Genomic DNA, 16,579 nt, shown 5'->3' with positions numbered 1-16,579 from the left:
GAGGGGACATAAGGATTTGCTCCTCCTTCCCCAGGGCTCCTCTTGGGAGGAGCAGTGTTGCTGGAGGGATCCTTAGCTGGGGGAAGAGCCCAGGGGCTTAGATATCCAAAAGGCTCTTTCTTTGCCCCAATCAACATAACTTGCTCCAGGAAGGAGGAGGAATCAGCAACCAGCCCTGATCCTTCTTGGGAAAGTGGAAACCTCCATGGTTGTTGTCTGAGCGGATCAGATTTCCTCTTGTTGAGAAGGTCACTGCTTTACTTTGGATCTTGCAGTTCATAGCTCCCACTCAGTTTTGTTGTGATTGCTCCAACAGAGCTGTGAGACAAGGCAGCTGTCCTAGAGACCATCTATGCAAGTGAAAGCATCAGAGACAGAGCAATGTGGGGACAGAGGATGTGGGAACAGTTGACTGGAGATGGCTTTCATCTGAGATAATGGGGCAGCATTACAAAAATTAAAACATAAATAAGTAAACATACCAAAATCCAAGAGACCAAATTCATTCTTACATTGCCTTGTAAGTCACAGTGACAAAGCCTTGGCGCATAACGCAAGCTCCCAAGGGCATTCATAGAGCAAAAGACGCTCATGGAGCTTCTAGCAGGGTTTTCTCCTCTTTGAAGTAAAAATCCCAAGATCATGCTTAATAACTGCAGGAAAAAGTAATGAGGCTTTAGTTATTTTTACAGTTCCACTCAGAAAATTAGCAGAGCACAAATGGATTAAGCACAAGGAGACACAAGCAGGACAAGAACAAGTGATGTGCAAACTGCAGGCAGACATACAGGCATTTGGTTAAACACCCCCAAAAAGCTTTACTTTTGCTGAGAAGTTTCTCTCTCATTTTTTTGCTTGCTCTGAAGTTTCCTACAGCTGTTCTGGAAAGCTCTGTCCCATACACATCCACCAGTGGCAATGGGCAGGTGATGATGGACACCATCCTCATCAGCCTTCTGCCCTATGCCTGACCCACAGTCCACTGAGCAAAAATTGCCTTGACCCACCACTATCAGAAAACAGACCATGAGGGTGCACTGCCCAAGGCAGCCTAAAAGGGCACCTACATTCTCCATCTAACCCTTGGATGGTGCTCAAGGAGCAGCGTTAATTCATGCAACACACATCAGCAAGCAGCAGCTCCATCACATTGCTCTACCCCTCAGCCAGGGCATGAGGAGGGTAGGAACTCGCAGCAAGGCAGGTGAGAGACAACGTGCAGCTCCCTGAAAGCTGAGGGATGTCATGCAGCTGCTGCCTCTCATCCTGCAATAAACGTAGCTGATGGAGGAACTGAGATGCAGGTCTGTACAGCAAGCAATGAGAAAATCAGAGCCGCCCAAGCAGGCACTGAGCATAGAAAAGCCTTACAAATTAAATAAATAATAAACTAAAATAGAAAGTTACTCCGCCTCTATTGAACTCCTCCGTGCTGCTGGATTAAGGTTTCCTAGACAAGGCAGGGAATTACTCAGTAGGACACGCCAAGATCCACAGAGCCAGAGACAAGCTCCAGACAGGAGAGCTTTCCAAGCTCTGTGCTTTATAGGTCAGAGGGTGACTGCAGTCACTCCCATCCCAGTGGCAGTTTCCCTTTGCAGTGAGAACCCCAGGTCCAGGTGCTGCCAAATGGCTCCCTTGGGATGGAGAGCAATGCACAGTGTGATATGGATGGAGGTGACACCACACTGTGCCCACAGAGCTGCCATCCTCTGCAGACACTTGGTTCTTCAGAGAAAGAACTTATCTGCACTGGGAAAAAGCATTGAAGCACCACAGCCCAGCAGCTGCCTGCAGAGCTGGGAAGTTTGCAGCCCCTCAGATCACATCCAGCTCACATCAAGCCGACCCTGGCTGCCTGTGAGAGCAGGGAAGTGCTCCCCTCCCATTTATTGCACCCCAATGAGCTGTGGAACCAAAAAGCAGGGAGCCCAAACAGCCTCACTGCACCCAGCCAGCCCCACGGCATGAGAAGCCCAGAATAGGGCAACATAAAAATCAAGGCAGGATCTGCCTTCCTCTTTCATCCCCATAAGAACCATAAACTTAAATCCCAACAGATGGCACCAAAGCTGACTGGAAATACAGAGGAAATTGCTCTTAATCCCATTTTATTCCTTCTTCCTCTGCTGGTAGGAGGCAACAGGGCACAGGCTTTTATAACCCCACCATGTTTCCCACAACAGGGACGGTGCCAGGACACTTTCCCTATAGGAGCCGGCCGAAAACTTGCTAGATCACGGGCTCGTCCATGCTTCCAAGTGGAGAAGCAGCTGGATGGAGCCCTGACAAAAGCAATGAAGCAATCGGAGAAGAAGCTTTAAAGAATTCCTTGTGTCAAGACATGTTTACTACAGAAAATATCAGTGGAACCTCATTTTTCAAGAGGAAAAGCCTTTGCTCTGACGTCTCCCATCTGTTTTATTAAAGGAGCTTTGGAGGAGGTTGAGATTTCAGAGGAGGTGCATGAGTCAGTGATTCACTTGGTGGGAGTGCTGAGAGCCTCAGAGCTGGAAAGCATGGAGCAAGCAGGACAGTCATCATCTTCATGTCATGTGTTGGAGAGAGCAAGGCAAGGAGAGGAGCAAGAGATATGGGGGGACTGCTCTGCTTCAGGGACTGAGGTGTAACTGCAGGAAGGACTTGAGATCAGGAATTAACATCAGTCATCTGATGGTGGTGGGTTGCTATGCAGTAATTTAAAAAGAAAAGCATCCATCCACCCCACTGGTAAGGGCTGGCAGCTTTGGCTCACTATCCGTGAGCTGCTGCATGAGGAACAGAAGAGAATTTGCACCACATGCTGACAGCTGAGTGCCAACTTGTCCTGCTCATGGGCTGAACGTTAATTCATGCCCACCAGTAATTAGCAGAGCTGTTACTCCATGTGCACACAGCTGAGACCTGCACTCTTGAACCTGAGTAACACAGGATGATTATGGGAGATGCAGTCACAGCTCAATCCCTGCACAGCTGCAGGGGAACTGGGGCAGGTTAGTCTCCCCATGGCTGGGAGCTCACAATGCTGAGAGCAAGCATCAGAACAAAGCAAGACCAAACCACAGGTCAGAGGGGCTGGCTGCCTCTGAGCCTACAACACACGAGCTGTTGTTGCCAAAGTATCACATTGCCCAGCTCGGCTATTTTTTCCCTGTGAACAGCCTGCCCATAGCAGCAGTGTTCTGAGAAATGATCACCCTGCTTCAGCCTGCTTCCAATTCAACAGCATCTCACCCCAGGGAACCGCTCCCAGAAGCTGCTTTTTTCTCAGTATTCCCCTCCTGTGGGGGGATACCCTGCAACCTCACTGCTCCTTTGCACCCTCACCTTTTACTATGCTCTCCTACAAGCCACCAGCTCCCCCACTGCAGCTGCCAACAGAGGAATGGAGCAGTGACAGAGAGATGAAGATGTCTGGTGCAATGCAAGGGTTGTACAAAGCAAGACAAGAAGCTGTGTCAGGGGCTGCTGACCCACAAGAGCTGGGATATTTTTAGAGGATGTGCCACCAGCTTCGAGACAGCTAAGGGCAGCAGAGCACCCCTTCTTATTTCCCTCCCCCCTCCCAACAAGTCTGAAACCTTGGAAGTTCCCCTAGATGGAAAACCTCAGTGTTGTTCACTTAAGAATTACAGCTCTGGGGAGCAGCCAGCACTGCACTCAGGACTCGCTCCAGCAGCAGGGTTTCCACAAGTTTACTCATTCTGTTAGTCTCAGCAAAGCTGTTCTCATAGGATGTTCTTGCAGGAGAGAGCCATCAGTATGTGCACATCTCCTGCTCCAGTCCCATCATGCTGGGAGGGAGGGTCAGCTCCGTCTTACTCCAGGAAGAAGAGAAGGAAGAAACACCACTAAAATTTGTCAAAGTAAAATATGCAAGGCAAAAGGATGATTCAAAAAGGGGGAAAGAGAGCTGCAGTGCTTTAGCACCGTACAGACCATATGCACCATAATGGAGTCACCTGGGACTGGTAGGAACAAAAGCGAGAAAAAAGTCATCCTCTATGCAAAACTGGAAAGCAGAATACTGGGAGGAAACAGAAGACAACCTCACAGCCTGAACCTTGCAGAGAGTTCAAGAACCAGCCCCAGTTTCTATATACTATCAGTGTTCCTTGTGGTTTCTACCACCCCCTGCTCAGCCACCACTGGGCACAAACACAACATGCAGGAAAACCTCTTTTCTGCAATAACAGAACTTACAGCTTCAGCGCACTCCTGCAACTCCTCTTGCCTCTCACTCTTCCTGCTTCTCCTTCAGCAGCTTCCCACAGCCAGCCCCAAGCCTGAAATTGCTCACCTAACCCCAAAACCACTTCTTCATGGTTCAACCCCTAACTGCAGATGAAGGAAATATACTGAGCTGCCTTTCATCACAGCTGATGGGCATTGGCCACTCACTGAGCTTAATCACCACCAATTTGCACTGACAGCCCTGGTAAGGAGTTGTTTTCCAGGCCCACATATGCAAAAACCCTCCAAAAATGCTTCTGAGATGGATATGTAAAAGCAGAAACAATCAGATGAACGAGATTCATGACCACAGACTGCAAAGGGCTGTCAAACAGGCAGCAGCTGGCAGCAGCGGTAGCTCTGGGCACAACCCATCCTAGAAGGAAAGAGTATTATCTGTAAGGGCAAAAATGGTTTTAATTGTTTTTCCTGCCCACTGTTCCTTTCCTTTCAACTCCCAGTGATATCTGCAGGGGTTTTCTAGGAACAGCCACAGGAGTCAAATTGCATCCTGCTGTGCTTAACAGCTCCCTTCCCCTTCCAAAATGGACCTGAGGTCAGCAGCTCAGCCCTGGCATTTCCATATTTCCCAACTGGAGTGTTCCTACATCAGCGCAGTGCATTGCATGTCCTCCTGCTTAAAACACAGGTTTCTTTCTGTGAGTTAAAGGTGATGCAACCAATGAAGGAGAATAAATACACCCTACTATGTCCTCTCTTCCAGTCTGAGCCTATTCCGAAGATACCAGATTCCAAACTGTATTCACTAAGAAGCAACAAAGAAACCAGAGGATGAAAGAGCTCCAGCATTGACTGTGATGTGTAACAGAGGAAACAATTATCTAAAAGTTAACAAAGCATTTCAGTGCTTGGGCATCCATTGCTTGGCAGTGAATGTCTCACAGAGTCAGCAAAATGCCATCCAACCCATCAGATCAGGATGGAAGAATGCACAGGAGCAGGAGGTACTGCTGCACTGTGATATAGGGTCTCTGAGAAGACTTTAGACACCATAAGTAAATCAGATATGCATGGTAGAGGGGGTTTGAACTCAAATGCCCTACACCAGCATGGCATCTCTTGTTTAGAACTGAGAATTGGGCACAGTGATGGAGAAGCAAGGTCCTAAAATGAGGAACCAAAGCCAGCCACGGAGAGCCTGAATTGCTTGGTTGAGATGCAAAGAGCATCAGTTTCTCCTTATCATCAAGACAGGGCCTTCAGTTCCCTAAAAATGTCACTCTTACATAATTCACTGCGATGTAATTAATTTGAGACAATTAAAGCAGTCAAGCGAGTCCCTGCACTGCATGCCTCAGGCATGGCTGAGCCAGCTGCAAGGAGCAGCTCATGAGAAGGGCCAGCAAACATGACACAAATGAGTTTGAAAGTGAGCTGCCATCTGGCACGGGTAGCAAAGGCAGAGGTCCCCCTTTCTGATCAGGCAGTGCACTGCCAGATCCCACTGATTGCTGGGCATAACTGAGGTGTGTGAGGCTCATGCTCTGCTGCAAGGAGGCACAGCCAGATGTTCAGCAGCACCTATTCCTGCACTGACACCTGGGCAGTGTCCCAACACAAGTCACCAAAAGCCTTTTTGCAAAACACTGTGCAATGCTTATTGCACCAAATCACATTCCGCTAAGGCAGGCTGGTAAAACTAGCTGAAAACCATTCAGACTTCATCATCCTGTGCAGCAGGTACACAATATGTCTCATTTGCGTGGGACACAGATGACACGCAAAGCAGAAACTGGCTAAAATCATCCTGCCAGCCCCAGCCCCATGAGCTCATCTTGATTCCCGACTGCTCAAAGAACAACTGTATTCTAAATAGGTCATGAGAACAGTGCTGGCAACCTGGGAGGAGCTGGACTGTAGGCTAATGAGAAATTATGGGGTGTCAGGAGTTGGGCTGGGAAAGCACTAATCCATTATCGTAGAACATCTTGAGTTGGAAAGGACCTATAAGGATCATCAAATCCAACTTAATAGTGTGAGGCAAGACCCAAAATCTGAGGGCAGCAGAGGAGACAGTGCAGGTGCAGCTGTAACAGCCGCCCTCGGCTATGAGAGCTCCATCACACAGCCAGAAATCACATCCCACATCACCCTGATGGAAGCAGCGAGGCAATATGCTCTGGCTCTGCAGGTGCAGAAGGGTATTTCAGCCTCCTATGAGCACGGAGTGGTTTTGTTTGAATAATTCTTTTCCTATGCTGCCGTTTGCATACCCTGGCATTTACACTCTGAAAAACAAGGGATGTGCAAGGGATGCTTCTCCCTTGGACTCAGCCACAGAGCAGCTGTGGTTCTGATATCACAGCCCAAACCTGAGAACAAAGCCCTCTCCAGCCATGCAAAGCCCCCAGCGGCAGCAGCACACTCTGGGGGCGGTTCTCCTGCCCATAAGGGAACACAAGGTCTCGAACAATAAAGATTTCACAATGCCTCCAAATGTGCCACAAAAGGACAATTAAAATGTTCTGAAGCCACCAGGGCACTTTATGCAGCAGTTTGGCAGTGGCAGCTTCGCAATGACTTTTTTTTGCTGCTGCTGTCCTAAGATTTCCTGTGATATGGTGCAGCTGGGCTCAGCCCACATTGGGAAATCAGGAGAGATAAGCGCAGCAGTGAGGCCATTCAGGAAGGATGCTGTCAGCACGTGGAGGTGAGCTGAGGTGAGAGTTAAGCAGCACCAATGGATGCAGTGGGGCAGAAAGGCATTGCTGAGGCTGCAACCAGGCAGAATTCCCCCTACAGAACTCCACTTCAGCTCTGGTCAGTGCTGGTATCACACAAACCCCATCTCAGTGACACATCAGGGCCCACAGTACAGGACTGTCTCACTGCAACGGTGACACAAATGCTTTCTGTTCTCAGAAAAGTCTCCCCAAATCCTTTGCAGTTCCCCCCTATGAGGAGAGGGGCTGAGAAATGCAGAACAGCACCCAGGATGGAGCAGGGTGGTGGAGGAAGGAAAAGGACACCTGAGGATGCAGAGCCAACCCACAAAGCAGCACTGCTGACAGCATGGCCATGTAGGCTGGGACTGGGAGGGGCTGGGAAAGATAGAAGTGGTGGTGAACAGTGGGAAGAAGCTTTTGTCTTTAACATACAATTGGGTTGTGGTCCACAGAAGGGCTTTCTCTGAGCATGGCTGACCTCGTCAGGGTTTTTCTGGTGATTCTTTTGAGGATTTCCAGAATTCTATTGCAGTTGTTTTCTAATCTCGAGTGCATTCAAATAAAGAGAATAAAGATTCCGTGTTCTCCTACCTCAGTGACTCCCACAATGCTGTTACAAAGATGATCAGATTATAATTGGTGCAGAGGGAGATGTGAGCTGTAAGGAGCCCAGACCCCACTCTGTGCTGCAGAGATTCTCCCTGAGCCTCCGTGCTCCCCCCCACGCCTGCCTGCCCCAAGCACCCACCCCCCCTGCAGCTCTGATTTAAAAGTTTAATGAGACAGCCAAGCAAATGACACACCAGCCACACTGCGTAGTGCAAAAGGCTGTCAGAAAAGCTACCAGCTCCTTTGCAGAAGTGGCAGCCAGCAACAAGCACTGCCAAAATCGCTGTAACCCTGCCGAAACAGCTTCAGTGCTGCTAAAACCTCTCCAAAAAGTGACTGAGGCTGAGACCAGCCCTACAACCTCACATGGGCTGTCACAGCAGGATCCATCCCTCCCACCGCAGACAGCAGCGTCTGGCCAGGGACACGCTTGGCTGAGATGAATCCACAAGTGGCTGTATTAATTACTGATGTGAGATAGAAAAAAACACCACTCACCACTGATCACAATTTCCTCTACCGGTATAAAATGCACGCAACCTTATCTCTGTGCTCCGCGTGTCCTGGGTACTTTGTCTTCACAAATCTCAGGTCCAGAACAAAAGTGGTTATGAGAGAGTTTCTAACAGCAGCAGAAGACCAAAGAGATTGGAAAAATACAAAAGGTGGTCAACAAGTGAGTTACAATGTGTGTGTAGCTGCAATAAGTCAGGGGGAGATGCCAGAAAGCAGCGCCCCAGCGAGGCAGTGCTGGAACTGGTGAAAATGACAGTGCTTAGGCTTGGTATGTCCGTGTGGGCTGCGCTTGTAGACACACTGAAAGGCAAACAGACTTGGCAAAGTAGACTTGGCAAGGTTAAGCATATTGCAAATGGGTTCTCATTTCCATTTATAACGAGAACTTTTGGTACTATTATCACAAACAGTTATATCAGACGTATGAATCACTGAATCAGTAAGGTTGGAAAAACCAAAAAGATCAAGTCTAGCCATCAACCCATCACCACCATAGCACTTAATGCAGCATCCACCCTTTTCTTGAACACCTCCATGGTGACTCCATCACCTCCCTGGGCAGCTGTGCCATACACCACCAAATAGGACAAGCTTTACATGCAAACCACCACATCACTCTTGTGCCCCACCACTGGCAGATGGTTTTATGCCCAGACATTATCAAGTCCCCATCACACACAGCTTCCTCAAACACAGGGACGTGAGGCTTGAGGGAAAACCCACGCTATGGGGAGCAGCCCATGGCCATGTTGTTCTGGGGAGCACTGCAGCCTGATGTACCCCACCATGCTCCCCTATGGGCAGAGGGCAGCACTCCATGGCAAGCTTCAGGCCTAAAGCTGCAACTGCTGTGTGAGAACATAGGTGATCTGTGAGATCTTAAAGAGACCCCAGTAACACAGGGCTGGTGGGAGCTTAGAGAGAGGTGAATGAGCAATGCAGCTTTAAAGCCGGTGTCTGTGTAAGGGGTCCTGGATGAGTGCAAACAAATCAGTGATTGCAGCCCCTGGAGTCTCACTTTCATGCAGAGCTGTGAAAAGCAAAGCAATACAGACTCTGAAAGTACAACAGAAGCTTCATGTTGAAAAAGAAACCAACAAAAAGAAACCAAATAAAAGCAGGAAGACAACCAAAATGCCAAAAAAATCAGTGAAGTCTCAAATGAGACACTGAAAGTACTCAAATACATTGGCTAATTTTGGGTGGCTCCTTTCAGTGGTGGGCACAGACAGGAAGGATGAGAAAAGCAGTCAGGGCTCAGCTGGGAATGTGAACATCACATTTACATGCATCCCAGCCTGTAAGAGCGGGAGCAGAGGGATTTAAATGCAACAGGAAGGGGCTATAAGAAAGAAAGGGATAGACTCTTTAGCAAGGTCTGTTGTGACGGGACAAGGGGAGATGGTTTAAAAGTTAAAAGAGAGGGATTAAGACTGAATATAAGGAAGATATTTTTTACACCACGAGTGGTGAGGCAGTGGCACAGATTGCCCAGAAAGGTGGTAGTTCCCCATCCCTGCAGACAGCCAAGGTCAGGGGATGGGCTGTGAGCACTGATGGAGCTGTGGGTGTCCCTGATCAGTGCAGGGGGTGGGACCAGATGGCCTTTAGGGGTCCCTTCCAACTCCAACCATCCCATGATTCTGTGATTACAAGAGATGCAAGTCCAGTTAGGTGAGGTTTGAATCAGTAGCCAAACAGTCAAACTCAGACATCACTGCCGAACATTTATGTTGAAGAGGAGAATGGATCATTTCTACCTTGTTATTGTTAGAATGATAATGACTACCACCACTGCAGTCACTTTGGAAGGCCCTGTGCAGAACTTGAGCCCTGTGGCAGCAGATGCTGTCTGAATGGTTAAACAGACCTGGTCTGTATCTTAGAGGGCTGCTACCTCTTTCGGATATTAACTGTGCAGTTTCTTGCTGTGTTACCAATCCCACTGTCTGGGACTCCTGCCTATAGCTCTAAAAGCATCTGACAAATGTGAAAAACCTTGAAACTCGTTGCACCGGAAGACAAGAGGGCACAACAATCTCTGTTTTACAGATGAGGAAAAGAAGGGGAAGAGGAGAAACAAAACTGATCACAAACAGCCCTCTGAGCCAGGGCTGTGAACCTGACACCAGCACATCGCCCTCAAACTGCTCTCCAGGCACCTCCTCTGACGACTCCAACAGCACACGGATGCTTTCCAGTGCTGGGGAGATCTGGTTGCTCTAATGACAGCCCCGGGGGCACTGATGTTTCTGATAAACCAGTACAGCGCTGTGATGTTTTACTGAAGACCAAGAAGAACTACCAGGTTGGGAACAACAGACCCAGGGAAGAGATGGGTTGGTCAGAAGCTTTCTCTATTCCATTCCCCTCTCTTCTGTCTGGATTAGGTCAATAATCACCCAGCAGGCACGCTGATGGCAGAGGAGTGCTTCAGGATTTTTACACCTTTCCAAAGATTTTCTAGGAGAGAGCCACAAAGTACAAAGTTAGAGCAAACCTTCAGAGCAAAAATCCCTTACGTTGGGCTGTTTGGGGGGAGGATTTAGGGCTCAGACAGCCCTTGTAAGAGTCTCTAATGTGAAATCTATCTTCACCGCAAACACAAGTCTCCCCACAAGGCTTTGCACAGAACCCAAGTCCTCACTACATGTAAAGGCCTGGATTTCAGAGAGGCTCAGCACTCTTCCCAGATGCCACCACTGTCACCTGGGCACTCTCCCGAATCAGGTTCATGCTACAAAAAGCCATGACTGTGGACACGAGATGCACCAAAAGGGCTCAGATGACAAAGTGTAAAAGGTTGAGGACAAAGGCATGCAGGTACCCAGAGAGGGAGTTAGAGGAGGAAATGGCTTCCAGTTTCCAATGCACAGTGTGTGCAGTGGGCAGGTCCCACAGCCACATCCACCAGCAACCACCGTGGGAGAGGTGGCAGCTCCTCATGTCTCATACAGAAAGCAGCTTCCTGCAGCCCATGGGGCTAAGTCAAGGAACCAGAAGGAAGAGCAAACCTGTGGCATTCAGTAAACCAACCCGATATTCAGCTGTTAGCAAAATAATCCCCAGCTTAGGGTCAGCATTCCACAACTCCAGCCCCTTCCTCACACTGCAGCTTTTGAGGTGCTTGGTGAATCTTGCTCAGTCTTTACCTTCCTCGAGAACCGATGGAGAAAGGCAAGGAGCCTTAAACCACCTGGACAGCATTTTGTTATTGCCAGCCTGACATGTCTCAGATGCTGTCGTGCATGGTAGCACCACACGGATTCATTTGTGAATATTCCATCCAACCCAAGTAAACTTTGGCTTCGTTTTGGAATTGATCTCTGGAGGAGATCAGAGGAGCTCGGCTGTTTCTGTGGGCAGCCGACCCTCTTGCAGGAATTTAACCCACCCCAGCCCAGCTGCTCTGTAGAGGCACAGCGGCTTTGCTCAGGCAGGGTTAGATGCCAGCATCCTTCTGTACAACAAGAGGAAGAGCAGAACAGCTCTTTGTGTCCCCAGCCCTGTAACAAACAGCACGGACAGCTCGTACCCCCCAGGTGGGGGGAAAGCAAACTCAGCAAGCCCCATCTTATCTAAATGCTGCTGCTTTAAAAAGGCTCTTTGCTGGCTGCAGTCAAAGCCACGCTATGCCTAACGTCACCGAGTAACAGAAATAGCAGGCGTGAGTGAAGGGAGGAGAATGAGAGTATTAAGAGCGCACAGATTTCAAACATACTTGGCGAGGCAGCACGCTCCCTTCCTGCTACTGCCTTTCCAGATGCGACAGAGCACGGGGATCTGTTGCTGTCTTCCTGTGAAGAAGGATTCTCTCTCTCTCCTTGTTTCGGTTTTCTTTTGTTTAATGTTCTTTAAGTTTCAGCTTTAAGGCTATTAGACACGTTTTTGTTTTGTTTCTTGTAGGAAATTTCATCCGCTGGATTTAAAAGCAAGGTTTGAGCAGGAGGAATTCCTTTATCTCTTCAGCTACTGGAATGTGCGTGGTGCCTCTGTGTGCTGATAACATAGAAGAAAATGCAGGAATGGCTGAGAAAATTGCTTTGACCGTAAGGTGCTTTGAATGGCTGCTTGGAATAACAAGCTCTTTATTGTGTGTGCCTGCATGTGTGTGAGTGTATGAGTGTATGCATGCACGTACGAGTGCAGCAATGACAGTGACCTTAAAGCGCTGCAAGGTTTCCCCAGTTTGCTTAATTTCCCTCCTGTAGGAGTGAGGGTTTTCCTAGCTGTGGGCTTTGCTTGCAGCCAGCTGGAGCTTTTGAACTGAATTAGTGCTGTAGTGATTTTATGAATGAAGCAAAATGCAGGCTCGGAGGATGAGCAGAGCGAGCGGGCACGGTGCAGGAGCTCTCTCATCAGGGACCGACGCAGACAATCACAAACCTGCTACAAATGCCCAGAAAGCACAAAGTAAAGAAGCTGCAAGAGGCTGGCACTTAGGTCATGGAAATTTGCACCTGGAAACAAGCTAAAATGAATCCAACTGCATCCAAGAGCTGCGTGTGACTGGTGCTGGGTTCATCATCCCATTCAGAGCCTTTCACTTCCAACCAAGCATGCTGGTGACTGTGTGGCAGAGCTCCTGAGCATCTGTGTCTCCTTTTGCTGCCAGCACAGCTTGTGCCTGAGCGCTGATGAAGCAGACAATGAGGGGCAGCTGGCGCATGGACAGGCTGGCTGCACACACCTGAAGCCAAGCAAGAGGGAATGGCACAGCACAGCAGTGTGAAGGATTGGGGTTTGCTGGGTCTCAGAAGGATGGGATGCTGGTGAAACTGACAGAGACCATCTCAGAGAAGCAGCTTCCCAAAGGAGAACTGAGCACTGCGTGACCATGCTTCATCTCTCCCCAGTGGATATCTGTACCCAAGAGATGTGTGCAGGAGATAGGCTCTCTGTACTGTCACTGTCCCTTTTTTGCACCCCTATCCCAACTGCTAAGCAAGAAGAAATCTCTGTGTGCTGGACTGTCCTCTTTTCTGTAGACTTATTGCATGACATCTCCACAGTACCCACTGCCTAGTAATGGGATGAGGAGAAAATCATACAAGTCACGAAGAGGATGAACACTGCCCATCCTCAAGTGTTTCAGTGGTCGCTGGTGGGGGAGTCTGTGTGACATGGGCAGCTGGAGGAGGGCCTGCTGCTAATGAGCAAGCAGGATGAAGAGCAAAGGAGCTGGAGTGGGTGTAGAAGCAAAGGGAAAGAACTCACTTGGAAAAGCTGCAGAAGTTTGCAAATTCCCCTGATAAAACAACCCCAGCCTGCCTCAGGGAACAGGCAGAGGAATGGCTTTGCCTGCAGAGCCCTGCAAGGATGAGGCAGTCCAGCAGCTCCTCTTGCAGCTATTTCCAAACAAAGAGACAATCTGAGCTGTGTAAAATACATAGCACAGATATTTCTGTGTGCAGTGATCTTCAGGTCGGTGCAGATTTCTCATATGCCTTAAAATCCTGCTATTTCAGGTACTTCTGGTGCCTTTTTCAAGCAGCTTTGATCTCCCTTTGCCTACACCCAGAGCCGATACAAACTCAAAGCAGTCATAATTTAAACAGTGCTGGGCTTAAACTAACCAAATGCTGCCACATGCAAAGGGTGTCTGCCTTCCTGGAGCAGCCTGTATATGGGGCTGTTTAGGCCCATCCACAGACAGGACTGTCTGAAATAGGGCTCTGTGCATGGGCACGCAGACATCTGTGGTCTCACACTTAGCATGTGAAAAGAACTGTACTTACACACATATAAAACTCACAGTGCAACCTACAACTTGCACTGCAGATAGAAAATGCCTTTTTTCTTCATCACTTGACAATTTGAAACAGCAGGTCACAACAGAGCAGAAGCTCCTCATTCAAGAAAATCTGTTCTGTGAAAGCACTGCAGAAATACTAGACTTCGAGTTCATTATATGAAATAGACAACAGTCAGGCTGCAAATGGTAAATACAAAGTTTGCCTCCCCTTTTTTGGGACTTGGAGTCCTTCATGCTCAGAGCTTAGCAAAGAGTTTATCAGCAAATGTGTTGATGAGTCTTTAAGCTGCCACTATGAATGGACAGATAGTTTCTTTCCCAGCCCCAAACTAACTTTAAGGATTGCAACAAAGGTCCACGCTATCTCTTTTGCCTCCTTTCCATGCACACAATGAAATGCTATTCCTCAAAGCTGTGTTCCTGTAATAATGGCATGTGCCTTGCAGGAGTGGCCTCAGTGCAGAAAGCTTTTGGTACATGCAGACAGTAAAGGTTTGGGAACTGGTAACTTCTGAATGATAGCCTGTGCTGCTCTGGCAGATTTCTAATATGCTGATTTCTGATGTCTTTCTTCTAGTGGAGAATGCAGACCTTCCTTGCATGAGACCCTGCCAAGAAACAGTTCACCGTCTCCCTGCAGTCACATTTCCCAAGACAGAAAGAAGGGCTACTAAAAAACCCGTGGCATGAACAGACCCTCAGGAATCACAAGACCAGGAGGATGTCCCTGACTGACGAGCTGGAGAGCTATTTCTCTGCAACTCCCTACATGCTGACGGACACTAATGAGAGCAGCCTATTCCGAATCAGACCCAATGTCACCACCAATGCCACTGGGGATGGTTCGCCAGCTGCTGGCTCCATGGAGGACATGATTGCCATCTGCACCATTGGGACAATCTTGTCCCTAATGTGTGTGATTGGTGTGACAGGCAATGTCTACACCTTGCTGGTGATGTGCCATTACTTGCGGTCATCTGCCTCCATGTACATTTACATCATTAACCTCGCTCTGGCAGACCTGCTCTACCTTCTCACCATCCCTTTCATTGTTGGGACTTACTTCATCCAGAAATGGTACTTTGGGGACATTGGCTGTCGCATCCTGTTCAGCCTGGACTTCCTCACTATGCACGCCAGCATCTTCACCCTCACAGTCATGAGCACAGAACGCTACTTTGCTGTGCTGAAGCCCCTGGACACGGTGAAGAGGTCCAAGAGCTACCGAAAGGCCATTGCTGTTGTCATCTGGCTGGTGTCACTGCTGCTCACTCTCCCGATGCTCATCATGATCCAGCTGGTACAAAGGGACAACAAAAGCATCTGCCTGCCCACCTGGAGCAAGCTGTCCTACAAAGTCTATCTCACCATCCTTTTTGGTACCAGCATCGTGGGCCCAGGGGTGATCATTGGCTACCTCTACATCCGATTAGCAAAGATTTACTGGGTGTCACAAACAGCATCCTTCAAGCAGACCAAGCGGCTGCCAAATCAAAAGGTGCTCTATTTGATCTTCACGATAGTGCTGGTGTTCTGGGCTTGCTTCTTACCTTTCTGGATATGGCAGCTCCTCTTCCAGTATTATGAAACCTTCACATTATCCCCCAAGGTGATGAAGAACATTAATTATCTGACAACCTGCCTGACCTACAGTAATAGCTGTATCAACCCTTTCCTCTACACCCTGCTCACCAAAAACTACCGAGAGTACCTGAAGAACAGGCAGCGGACCCTCAGCAGCAGCAGTGGGTACTTCCAAAGAAGGAATCGATTTCAGAGGATTTCAGGGAGATCCATGTCCACAAGCAGTCAGCACTGCACAGAGACGTACGTTCTTGCTCATGCTCCTTTGGGAAACAGCAGTGCCTGAAGGTAAAAAAGCATCTCCACGAACAATCGATATTGACTTCAATGTTGCTTTGATTTAAAGTGTACGTTGTAAAGGCTAAGGCCTCAGCAGCTCCATAATGTGCACACATTTAGTCCAGAGGCTGTGCCATATTCTGTTTTCATTTTCTCCAGTGCTGCTGATTTGATGCTAGCAACATTCAGCTGAACATCTCTAAATGGTCTTTCGCTTTTCATCTATATATTTTATAGCGTGTGTCTCCTCAAGTAGCCATCATTAATGAAAAGCTGCTATAAGGCCAAGTTTTTTTAATAGTATCAGCTGTCTCACAGAGTTTAGAGTTACATTATCTCATGAATGGCTGTAGTTTGTTCTTTTTAAAGCAGTGATGCTACACTGGTACTTGTATGAGAGCTGCAAACGATGAAATAAAGACAAAGCAGCTGACATTTGTGACATGCAATCCAGTTTGAATTGGGGTGGAATTGGACAGTTTGGATGAGGAATTTCCAGGGCTGTTTGTCCTGGTTTTGGTCACATTCATGTTTATTCTGCCAAACATAAGCACCTGTGGGAAGAGCATCATCTGCTCCAGACAAACTCTTCCTTTCCCAGTCTATCTCCTCCTTTCCCTTCTCCAAGGATCAGGAGCCTCTGCTTTTGTTCTTTTCAGGGCACCCACTAACAAACTGCAATGCTGATTTGGGCTGTGAGCTGCAGTGGGCAGAGCTGTGGTAGCAGAAGTCTCTCGTAACCTCGATTATAAAAGTGCAAGTTCCCTATTGCCAAGATCACTTGCTTCGTTCACAGGAGATGGTTTTGATTTACTGCTACAAGATGTGAATGCAGCCCTGCCTGCACCAAGAACCCTTTAGCTTTCAGTGGTGACAAAACATCATTAGTATAAATATTCTTTCTATGATGTTTGGT

General features: G+C 48.3%; 1 protein-coding gene across 3 annotated transcripts; it reads left to right on the top strand.

Annotated features, from left to right (window-relative positions):
* Positions 1-11,728: 11,728 nt before the first annotated feature.
* UTS2R (urotensin 2 receptor) lies at positions 11,729-16,096 on the top strand. 3 transcript variants are annotated; one of them, XM_015880192.3, is made up of 2 exons: positions 11,729-12,094; positions 14,378-16,096. In XM_015880192.3, exon 2 carries the CDS (start codon positions 14,522-14,524, stop codon positions 15,668-15,670), a length of 1,149 nt encoding a protein of 382 aa, XP_015735678.2. In that variant the 5' UTR covers positions 11,729-12,094; positions 14,378-14,521; the 3' UTR covers positions 15,671-16,096. The 3 variants fall into 3 exon arrangements, with proteins under 3 accessions (XP_015735678.2, XP_015735679.2, XP_015735677.2); XM_015880193.3 differs by having other exon boundaries at positions 11,750-11,981; XM_015880191.3 differs by having other exon boundaries at positions 11,750-12,099.
* The last annotated feature ends 483 nt before the right edge of the window (positions 16,097-16,579 follow it).

This window comes from Coturnix japonica, chromosome 23 (genome assembly GCF_054131305.1).
Source record: "Coturnix japonica strain WE chromosome 23, WE-NBRP24, whole genome shotgun sequence".
Classification (NCBI taxonomy): Eukaryota; Metazoa; Chordata; class Aves; order Galliformes; family Phasianidae; genus Coturnix; species Coturnix japonica.
The sequence above is the reverse complement of the archived record's forward strand: the minus strand, read 5'-3'. Positions and strand labels throughout refer to the sequence as shown.

What these genes read in the sequence shown, in the direction of transcription:
- UTS2R (XM_015880192.3), top strand. Translation starts at nt 14,522, where the DNA reads ATGTCCCTGACTGACGAGCTGGAGAGCTATTTCTCTGCAACTCCCTAC.